Source organism: Glycine max, chromosome 3 (genome assembly GCF_000004515.6).
Source record: "Glycine max cultivar Williams 82 chromosome 3, Glycine_max_v4.0, whole genome shotgun sequence".
Lineage (NCBI taxonomy): Eukaryota > Viridiplantae > Streptophyta > Magnoliopsida > Fabales > Fabaceae > Glycine > Glycine max.
In genome coordinates, this window is record NC_016090.4 from 46143267 (window position 1) to 46155102 (window position 11836).

The following is an 11836-nucleotide window of genomic DNA, read 5'->3' on the forward strand; positions in this document are numbered from 1 at the left end:
AAAAAGAATGAGAAATAAATTACAGGTTTAAATCTTCTTATTAATATTTTAATAAAATTAACAAATTAACCTTTATCAATAAAAAATATATTTCAATGTATGAATAGAAAAAAATTATGTAAAAAAATTATTATATTTCCTTAACATATTTGACAATAAAGTTAAAATAAAGTTAAAATATTTAAAAGTATGAACATAAAAAAATATTTATGTAAAAAAAATAAACTAAAAACCTAAACAGTACAGCACATTATACATATGTACTATAGTATTAATTTAAAGCAAATGTTAATAAATGTCTTAATTAAGGAATTAAGAGTAAATTTTTTATTAAGAGACATAAAATTATATTTTTCATAATTTTTTTATACTGTATGATAATTTACACATTAATTTTTTTAATTCTTTAATCATGTCCTTAAGATCCTGGACGGTAGAATCTTAATTTAATTGATCATGCCCAAAATCTAAATACTTTCTTAGTTTGTATTTAGTATAAGATTTAATTACTTAATTCATCAAAATTAAAGAAAATGATTAATGTAGTTGATAATAATAAATTTATTTTAAATTTATAACTTTTTAAAAATTATTATTGTCATTAATATTTTTCTCTTTTTTTAATTTTTTATCAATATATTTTATCTCTTATCTTAATTAATGAAAAAAATATTATAGATTAAAAATACCTCTCCTTAAAAGAAGGAAAACGAATTGATAAATCATTAAAAAAAGAATAATATTAATAATAAAGATAATTAAAAAAATATTATAAATTTAAGATAAATTTATTTTTATGAATTAAATTAATTATTTTTTAAAATTTTAATGAATTAAACAAATAAGTCTTATAAAAATGAGAAGAATTTAATCTTATAAAAAAACGAGTATTTTAAAGATGAGTCTTAATTATAAACATAGCCAAAAAGTAAATAACTAGCACCCCAGGCTCAGAAGTGACAACCCTTGAAAGAGAGGACACGCGCCAACACGCGCTGCTTTATGTTGTGGCCTATTCCTATTCTATAGTGTATAGAGTATAGAGAAACCGCTTCCTCACTTCATTACCTGCCTGTCGTTTTTGTCGTATCAAAAAAGAAACCAAAACATAAATACATAATATTTTTTTATAAATAAATAAAACTCTTAGCTTCTTTTCATTCTCTCTCTCTCTTGAGTGTTGTGTGTGTGTGTGTTGGGTTGCTTGGCCTTGTTTATCAACCAAATCTAGAGAAACCCATTTCTCTGTTCTCCCATTTGAAGGAAAGGAAAGCTTACACCTCTCTCTCCAACTACTGATTCGCTCCAATTCCGCCGCGCCCAGATTCTTCTCTCTTAGCTACAAACCCGGTCGTCTAGGACTCTTTCCAACAAGGTATTGTCATGGGTTTCATCTCAAAATGCTTTCTTTTTCGCTCTTTAAACATAAATGAAAAACCTTATTGCTGTCTTCTTTTGTTGATGCATCTCTGCCTTCGTTGATCTGTGTGTGCTTTTAAGAATTTTATATCTGCTTTTGTTGATTAGTTTGCTCAGGATCGAGGAGGGTTCTTGGAGTTCTTTATGGGTATTTCTCCATTTGATTTTCCTCTTCCTTTTCTTTTCATGCCAGCCCCTTCTTAGGGCTTGATGCTTATGAAAAGTTGTTTTGTATCCAATGTTGTTTTTGTGCTGAAAAGATGTTGTTTTTCGATCAACGACCTCTCTTGGAAGAGTTGGTGTTGAAAAAATGTTGGCTTTAGCATCATTTTCTCTGTCTGACAAATGCTTGTTCTGTTTCTGAGGTTTACTCTTTTAAGGATTCATTGCATTGGTTGAAATTTTGTTGTTCGTCTGTTTGGGAGGATTTCTTCTTTGTTTCACGCATGGTGTTCATCTATGACTCCTTAGAAATCCCTGAGAAAGCATTGAGGTTTTGAGAATGTTTAATTATTCGACGGAGCTGAATACAATACCATACATGAAATCAGATTTTCTGAAACTTTTCTCTGTTTCAAAATTCTCTTATTTCATCCAGTATTTTGCTTTGCCTAATTAGCTTCCGTAGGTTGCAACTAACTACTATTGTGTTGTTCAATTTATTAGCAATATTTGTTTCAGAATATGAAATAATTCAAAGGATTTTTCTTTGTGTGGGATTTGGATATCATGCTTTGTAATTTGTCAGCATTTTCTGTAGTAAAATACCAAATATTTTAAGGTCTCACCTAGTAGCATGTAGGAAAAAACCAGATTTTCTAATTTATTAAGTGATGCACATCTTTCCTCTACCATGTAGATTTCTAATCTAAATTAGAGAAAAGGAGAATAGTTGATGGCCATGCATCCCTTCAATTGCTCCTCTCCTTAGGTTGTAATTAATTTCTTAAAGGGGAATGAAATCTGGTTGCCATTTTTTTCTGCCCTTCATTGTTGTATTCTTTTCCATGATCCTTTGATTATTTGTCCTGCGAAGGTAATCTTTTTATTGTGTCTGTTTTTTTTTTTTTTATAATTTTTTTGTTCCTGCATTTTATCTTCTTTACATGGTAGTTAAAATCTGGATTCAAATCGTAAAATCCCATGACTTCAGATTTTAATCCCTTTCAGCAATTCAAATTCTAGTTAAAATCCTTCTTAAATCGCAATTTTATCTTGTTCACAATTTTGAAGTGGAGATGGAGTTGAAGATGAAGATCAAGTGGTGGATCCTTATGATTATGATGTGGCACGTTTGATAGATTAGACATCTAGATTCTAGAAATAGTGTATTACTATTTGCTTTGGGTGTTTAAGTTTTATGCCTTTTAATGTGTTGTGTACTTGTGTTTTGGAACTCTTTTTTTTTACTATTTTATGGGTTTTAATTAATGAATATGATGCATGAGATTTATGAAATATGGATTATGAATATACTTTATGAATTTTTTAAAATCCTACTATTCATGATTTTTACCTCCGTTGTTGATTTAAGTTAAAATCCCGTTTTTAACTACCTTGCTTCTTTATGTTATTTTACTGTGATATTATTGTTTGGATGATCTGAAATGCTGTCATTTTGTCCAAAAGGGCTTCACCTTGTCGAATTTGAAAGTAGGATAGCTTATCTCCATGATACCTAGACTATTTTTCTTATTTGATGTCAGGAAGCTTTATTAATCAGCTCTTTTTTCCTTTTGTGCTTTACTATACCCACTAGGTCTTTCCTTCAACTCCTATGGCAGGAGAAACATCTTGGATCAGCCACTATGATGACAGACAAAGGGAGACTGGGGCGTTTGATTCATTTTTAGAACTTAGTGAGGAAGGTGAAAAAGAAGCAACTGCTGTTTCTTTGGATGTTTTGCCGGATGACTTGTTGGAGCGAATTCTAGCCTATCTCCCCATTGCAAGCATTTTTAGAGCTGGCTGTGTGTCTAAGAGGTGGCATGAAATTGTTAACTCAGAGAGGTTTGTATGGAACCTTTCACATGTTCTACCGCAGAAACCTTGGTACTTTATGTTTACAAGCTCTGATGAACCAGGAGGTCATGCTTTTGATCCCCTCCTTCGGAAATGGTATAGCATTGAACTTCCATGCATTGGAACTTCTAATTGGTTCATTGCTTCATCATATGGCATGGTCTGCTTCATGGACAATGACAGCAGAAGTGAATTATGCATCTGCAACCCAATTACCAAAACCTACAGGAAGCTTGAGGAGCCTCCAGGTTTGAAATTTTCTGATTACAGTGCATTAGCAATCTCAGTGAACAGGGAATCTCACCGTTATACTGTGGCAATTGTAAAATCTAAACAAGTCCCCGACAACTATGTCCAGTGGGATATCTCAATTCATCTATACAATTCAGAAAATGCAATCTGGGTGACGTCTTTAACAGAAGTTTTGATGGGGTGGAGAGGTGGTAATGAGAGTGTGATATGCAATGAGATGCTGTACTTTTTAGTTTATTCAACTGGGGGTGGTCAATCAGAAAACCGTCATGCCCTAGTTGCGTATAACATGTCCAATCATTCATCTCAAGGTAGTTTAACAAGGAACTTCATTCCGGTACCTTGTTCTCTAACATGTGGCCGTTTGATGAATCTGAAGGAGAAGCTTGTAATGGTGGGAGGAATTGGTAAACCAGATCGACCTGACATAATAAAAGGAATTGGTATCTGGCTTCTAAATGATAAGAAGTGGGAAGAGATTGCTCGAATGCCCCACAAATTCTTCCAAGGCTTTGGAGAGTTAGATGATGTGTTTGCTAGCAGCGGTGCAGATGATCTGATATATATTCAGAGTTATGGAGCTCCGGCGCTTCTCATATTTGACGTGAACCATAAACAATGGAAATGGTCGCAGAAGTGCCCTGTGTCAAAAAGATTCCCGCTGCAGCTTTTTACTGGCTTTTGCTTTGAGCCTAGACTTGAAATTGCTCCATAGTTCTCCTTACGATCAAGAGCTGCTATTGAGAATTGTGTCCAAGGTTTCCTGCCCATTTTCCTTCATTGTTCTTTAAGTAAAATTTTAATATGATTTCAGTGTTTTCACAGTTTCATACAAAATATTCTTGCTGATAAAACTGCTTTATTCATGGATACTGGAATATTATTAATAGCATTTGAAAATACCACAGCTTTTTTTTTTCTTTACTTTTATTTTCTCTATCCATGCACTTGCTCTAATAATAATAATTACAACCTTCTCCATTTTTTTTAGAGTTTCCATGAAATGTATAATGCATGTACGTATCCGCTCCAACATAACATTTTCACATAGAGCCGTTTGATTTTTTAACTTTGCTTTCCCAAAAAATCTTAGTCCGTGGTTCGTTTTGTGCCCATTATTCAAGAGGTCAAATGGCTTCAATTCCTGGTTATTGGGTACACTATTTTTTTATTTTTTTTTGGCTTACCAGTGGTGTCCTTTAGAGATGTGTGTTCATAGCTGTAGTTTTTAAACCTTGAACTGAGGGTCAAAATTTAAAGGCATATATTTCTGGGAACTGATTGCATCGTTAGGCTAGATTGTACAGTGTTTAGCAGTCTCCATCATTGTTAACTAAATTTCGAATGGACTTTTATAGCTATCCTTAACACAAGTTTTTGACTTATTGGTGGCCAATGGGCATGCTAGGCTAAGATCACATTCTATATTGTGATTGAGTGTGTCGTCCGTACATGACTATTTTTCATTTTTGACAAATTAATTAAAAAAAACTTTAAAATTTTATCGGGTTGGCGGACAAGTGAGGTCGAGGACACGAGTGCTTTGGCAAAGTTGGGTGGAGATGTGACTGTGACAAATAAAGGTTTTAAATAAACGAACATCCTTTTTAGATATGCCTTTCACTAGCCAACAAGGCAAGAATATTCAAACGGCTCTTCTCAGTTGGGATTGGGATGGAAGAATTGCCGACTGAGTGTGAAAGTAACCTATAATGAATAATGATAATGATAATGGGGTGTCATCAATGCACAGTTAGTAGCAGAACAGAACAAAAACAAATGTGTCACATCCTATTAGAATTTAGGAAAGCTTAAATTATTTTACTCTCTTAACAAATTCTTTTTATATAGAGTTGAGCATGAATAGGATTGAACATTTGCATCCATTCCAGGCTGAGTTCGAATTTTAAGACCAATTATTTTTTTATAATAATTTTTCTTCATCGTTTAATTTTATAGTTTGTATTATTCATTATTTTTTATTTTCAGTTTGTGATTATAACATTAATTTTAATTTCTATAATATCAATGATATTATTTTAAAGTTATATTTGACAAGACATTTCAGTTAATTTTTAATTTATTTTATTAACGGAAAAATTCATATGATTGTTCGATAAATATGTTTTTTTAGTAACTTCTAGTATTTTTTAAAATGCTACTTGAAGTAATATTTTTAAAACACAAATTTCTGATTTTTTATATATTTTTTTCTTTTTTATTCTTAATATATTTATCAAACTTCATGTTTATCATTTTTAAATAAATCAAGGTTTTATTATTTTTCTTTTTTTTATTCATGGATATGTTTGTCGTCTTCTTTTTTCCCTCCAATTCTCATTCAATTTTACATTGTGCACACTAATCCTTTTTCTCCAAGTAATGATATTTTTAAATATTTTTTCACTCCCCATATAATGCTTTGATAGGTTTTCTTTACAATATTTTGATTATGAAATTCCATCAATATGGATGAGTAAAAAAGAAAAACAATAAAAAAGAAACACAGGGGTTTATTAGAGTTGTGCTTTGATAGGTTTTCTTTACCATTCATCCTTTATTTTTTTATTTTTTTTCAATCATTCAAACTTTCATAAATTAATTACAATTGAGCACTCTTGTATTGTAACGTGATAGGGGTTGCTTTTAGCGAGATACATTGTATTGTAACGTGATAGGGGTTGCTTTTAGCGAGAGTATCGTTTGCTTAGATTTGTTTGCCTTTTGTAAGTTATGAATTTAGTGGTGTTGGGTAATTCATCCTTTTTGTAAGATACTATTTTTGGTAATTTGGTTGGCATGTGTTTATGCCTTGTAATGATAGTTCCTGTTGTCTGAAAAAAAAAAAAAAAGGAATCATGTCTTTGTATTATTTCTTGTAATTTAGTTATTGACACATCTTGCGTTGAATTTTTTATATGCACAATAAAATTTTACTTGTTCTTAAAAAAAATAGTACTTGATGATGAAATTGTTTTATATTCTATTTTTAACTATGATGCACAATTGGGTTTTTTATATTTCATTATATTTTTTACTACAATTCATTCATGTACTTTTTTGATAAATTTGTAAGATGACTTCAACTAATGATAATATGGAGGAAGTAATCAATTTTAAATGGACTCATGAGTATGAAAAATCTTTGTGTGAGCTTTGCATCAAATTTTTAGGAAAAATGGGTGTGTAACGTTTAAATGGAAGAACATTAATCAAGAATTTGAAGTCTTCATCAATTGCAAATGTCCTTACAAAATATTGAAGAAAAAAATATGATTATATGAAGAAAGATTGACGCATTTGGAGGTTTTTGAAGTTTGAAGAAAGTGGCTTAGGGTGGGATCCTACTACAAGAAAGTTTAATGGTTCAAACGAGCGGTGGAACAAAAAAAATAAAGTTAGTTTATTACATGTATTGTTATAGTTAAGTTATAATATAAGTAATTCATTATAAGATTTAGTTTAATGATTAATTATCCATTTTTTGAAGGAGAAACTTGAGATTAAAAGATTTCATAATAAATCAATAGCTCATTCACTTGATGAATTATGGAATCAATTGTTTGAAGGCAGTTATGCAACTCGTGAAAATGTTATTGCACCCTCTATGGATCCTAATATTTATGAAGTTGTAGAATGTGAGAATTTGGATGGTGAGGAAGAAGATAAAGAGATTGATAGAAAAGACACTTGTTATGAGAGAGATGAATGTGTTATTTATAGGAAATATAATCATTATATTTCTCAAGTGAATAATTTATTAAATAAAGAACATACTTTTTGTCTAATTTCATGCATGAATTTAGTAATACGGAAGTACATGATCAAAATCATAATAGGACTCAAGTACCACCGAATCTGGCTGATGGTACTAACAAATTTGCACAAACCCAAACACCCAAGTGGAATATAATCTACACAAAACTGTACAAGGGAAACTATGGAGGATACATACAATGAGATGAAAGAATAATAGGTCATAGGTTTAGTTAGTTTATTTTATTTTTTATATTGATATTTTTATATTACATTTTTAATTTAGTGATTATATATACTATTTATTTTTTTTATTTAACATTATAAATCAAGACATTGATAATGATAGATGATAGGTTTATTTTTTTTATGTTACAATATGTATTTTAGCCATTGTACCACTCATAATATTTAATTTATTATTTCAACACTATATTTAGTTTACTATATTTTGTATAATTTTATCTAAGATGATTTATTTAAATTATTACACTAATTAACATAATAAAAATATAATACCTACTTAAGTATATTTTTTTATATTAATTTAAACTTGATTAAAAATATTTTAAAAAATATATAAGATTAATAGTATAATATTTAACATGAAAAAATATAACATAAAATAATAATAATAGAATATAAATATGTTTATTTCCATCATTTTATATTTTTAACTATTTTCATTAATTTTATTAAACACTCATAATTTAATAAACTAATTTTTTAATTTATACTTAACTTTTTAGTTAGCTTTGCTAAAAATAGCCCAAGATACAATTATGTAATGTTTTAATTGCAAAAATCACATAGCTGTCGAAAATATTAATATCAACTTATTTTAAATGAAGGTTAAAGATTATGCTTTTTATTTAATTTTTCTTCCTTACTAAAATGGTTACAGAAAAATAACCATTCCAAACTGCCGGCTGCCCATCTGAAATTTTAAGCGCTAAAAAAATCTCCTTTTTCTTCGATCTGGGTTTTGTATGTCAGCGGTGTCAACACTCAAGTCATTGCTTACAGCGAGACCATCGACATTGCTGTGGAGAATTGCTTGCATCGATTTGCAAAGCTCTTGTCACTTTCCAATGATCCTAGCCCTGGATATAACATTCATTGAGAAGCTCAATTCATTTTTTTTCTTCTTCTACAAGTAATTGTAGAGAATTTTTTCCAAACATGGTCTAACAAGTAATTGCATGATATGATATATGGTATATTTTTGCTATACCTATAATATGAAAATCTTTCTCAACTTTGATTATGTAATGTAATTATCTTATCCTTCAGCTTGCGAAAAAAGGAGACAAGTTTATCGAACTGCTTTATGTTGTCAAAGGGGTGGATGTATCTTTTAGTGGAATATTGAGCTATATTGAAGCAACTGCTGCTGAAAAGCTAGAATAGTGAGTGCATGCCTGCAGACTTGTGCTACTCTCTGCAGGTGATTTTAATTTGTGTTACATTATTAATTAACGAATGATGAACTTGCAAGTTGATGTGTTTTAGTATGTTGCAGGATATATTGTTTGCCATGCTTGTGGAGATAACGGAGCTCATTGTGACACAAAAGATGTTCTTATATTTGGCGGTGTGGCTCAAGGGGGCGTGTTGAGAGTCCTACATCGGGTGGTTAACGAACATGATAAGTACTATAATGATAGCTTATACTGGTCTCCTTGAATTTGCTCATGGTGCATCAACTCCACTAGAGGATTCTACATTCACCCAGCGGTTCCGGACAAATGAAGTGAAAGCAATATGGAGAGAAGAAAATTTGGCAAAATTGAATGGGCTTGCAGAGAAGAGCACTTGATTTGTCAATCTTGAGGTGCACTCTCAAATTAAACCTTTAGTGTAGAATATTTAGCGTGTATTTGCAAATTTGATGTGAAGCAATTTATGTTTGGATGTTTGTGTTCTATAAGTTAATAGTAAAATTCAGTATGAAATTTTTTATCAAACACAAAAGCTACCTAAATTTGTTTCAATTTATAATCAATTCTTCAACATTAGACTAAAGATATAAACATTTATCTACAATTACATTAGCTGTATTTTTACATGATTATGGATGACTTAATGTAGAATCAAACACGGAGTAAATTTGTGCTTAGTTTTGGCAAAAATTTATTTTCCATAGTCAAACTTAGGCGGGTAATTTTAATACATTGTTGTGTTAAATTCATATATTAATAAATTAAGATCAACGACCCTGCCTTCTTTTCTCCAGTTTCAGCATATATATGTCAAAAAGGACTTGACTATATCATTTTAAAAACGACAGGGTTGGCAGTGTGGGAATCACAACTAGGGGACCGAAAATGAATTTTGGTAAAACAAGACACAAAAAATGTTAGCTCATTCGGATGAAATTTGTTTTCATAAAGTTCTTAGTGGGGTGGTTCAGCAACCCCTCAAGTGGACATCCCATACCAAGTCCTTTCCCCCATCCACCCTCCTTGGTGGGACCTCTCTGATGGTGGGACCTCCCCTAGGTCCTATTAGGGTGTAGTATAAAATGGTGAGACAAAAATGTAGTTAATCCTTTTCCAGAGTTTTTTTTAATAGAACATCTATTCTGTTACTATTTGGTTTCTACAAAATCTGTGAAAAAGTACCAATATAATTGAATATTGCGTGTTTCATTGTCAGGAATTTCTTTTTCATTCAACCTCACAGGTCTGGGTGCTCATTTGGGACTAAGTACCAAAAAAAAAATGTGATTACTTGATATTCAAATCATCCTCCTTCAAGCTGGAGGTTGTACCCGAGGACCTTGAGATTTATTCAGTCACACGGTAAATTTATGTATGAAGAAACACGTCAATTTGTTTGATATTTTGTTGTATTATTCAGTGGTGGTGCCATAATGGCATCCAAGCCATGGGTCCAATAGTTCTGTATCAATGACATTGGCTTTGTACCAATGTCAATGGAAAGCTTTTGCAGTGCGTCCTGCAGTCCTGGTGTGAGTGCCTATGCAGTAGCTCTTTTATTTCTCGTAGTCGTAGGACATATAGACTTGTCTAAAACTTAACCATCAAATATCTGTGTTTACTAAGGTAGTCAATCTTTAGACTTTGTGTATGTGTTGGCCTGCAGGTCAAATTTGCCTCTAAATTACTCTATTGGTGACAACACTGAAAAATTATGCAACATAACCTGATTCTCGATACCATTTTCAGCATGTCAAGTAATGAGGTTGGACTTTGGAGAATTTCATCTATTACCACGATTTTTTTTGGCACGATGCCACGATGGATAAAAAAATAGGATGATTTTTTCATATAATTTATTTTATTATCAGCCCTATCCTCGAATTTTTAAAGTCTCATTATTAAGAAAAATACAAGCCCAAAGAAATAGTAATTATTTATAAAGTAGCATTTTGCAAATAAGCTGTGACATTCATCCTACAACTTAACCCAAATAAGCAAGGAGCAGAGGCTTTCAAGTTGATTCTAACTATTATTTGTAAAACCAGAAGGTACATGTAGAGCCAGATTCACGGTTCTCATCCTTTATTTTGCCATATAAAACAAGCTATTGCTTATGCTCTATCTTGTTGGCTTGATTTTGTAATGTGTTACCACATACTTCCATTCGATTTGCTAAATAGATAGAACACCAATGTCGGATATGAATATAGACATATTGTTAACGTGAGTTCAGTAAGGTTTTTGGACCACAACCAATCCAAGGGAAAGGAGATGTAAAAAATACTGGTCCAATAAGGAATTGTGATGCTCTAGTGAAATTTTCCTAAGAGTAGTAGTTGGGTGTTAAGTACCAAATGCAATTAGATGCATTAGCAGGTATCTGCAGTTCAAATCCGATAAACCAATTGTCATGGTAAGCGAAGTAATATATTGTCATTTTTATCGATAACTAACGTACTCTGGTGCTACTGTGCGAGAACTTAGAAGGTTTCTAGTTATGCAAGGTATGGAAAAGGATCATTGCATGCGGTAAACATATACTGATATACAAAGAGGCTATTTTTGAATTTGAACCCATAACAAATCTGTCACTAAGACGCAACTTTATTGTTGCACCAGGCTTGCCCTCACTGTCATTTTTTATTGGTAGTAAGACAAAAATCAAAAGTGAAGGTAGTACTAAGGTCTACCCCAAAGGGCAATGTGCATGGATTAAGAATGCTATGAAACCTGTCATAAACCCCTTTAATCATGCATGGCTAACCCCCGATACTGAAGTATGAGAAAGGAAGTCTCAGTTCCATTTTCCCAAAATGTTTTCAACTATGTTGAACATGCTTTTGCTTTTAAATTAACTTGTAGTATCGAATAGGTTCTAGCCAATCCCATGTCTCCCCTGAAAAATAATGATCGAGGAATAAATTCCAAGACATGGCGTGAGA

General features: G+C 31.5%; 1 protein-coding gene across 1 annotated transcript; it reads left to right on the forward strand.

The window, feature by feature from the left end:
• Positions 1-1139: 1139 nt before the first annotated feature.
• LOC100817678 (F-box/kelch-repeat protein At3g61590) lies at positions 1140-4593 on the forward strand. Its single transcript, XM_003521743.4, has 2 exons — positions 1140-1375; positions 3179-4593. The coding sequence occupies exon 2, from the start codon at positions 3197-3199 to the stop codon at positions 4406-4408; it is 1212 nt and encodes a 403-aa protein (XP_003521791.1). The 5' UTR covers positions 1140-1375; positions 3179-3196; the 3' UTR covers positions 4409-4593.
• The last annotated feature ends 7243 nt before the right edge of the window (positions 4594-11836 follow it).

What these genes read in the sequence shown, in the direction of transcription:
- LOC100817678 (XM_003521743.4), top strand. Translation starts at nt 3,197, where the DNA reads ATGGCAGGAGAAACATCTTGGATCAGCCACTATGATGACAGACAAAGG.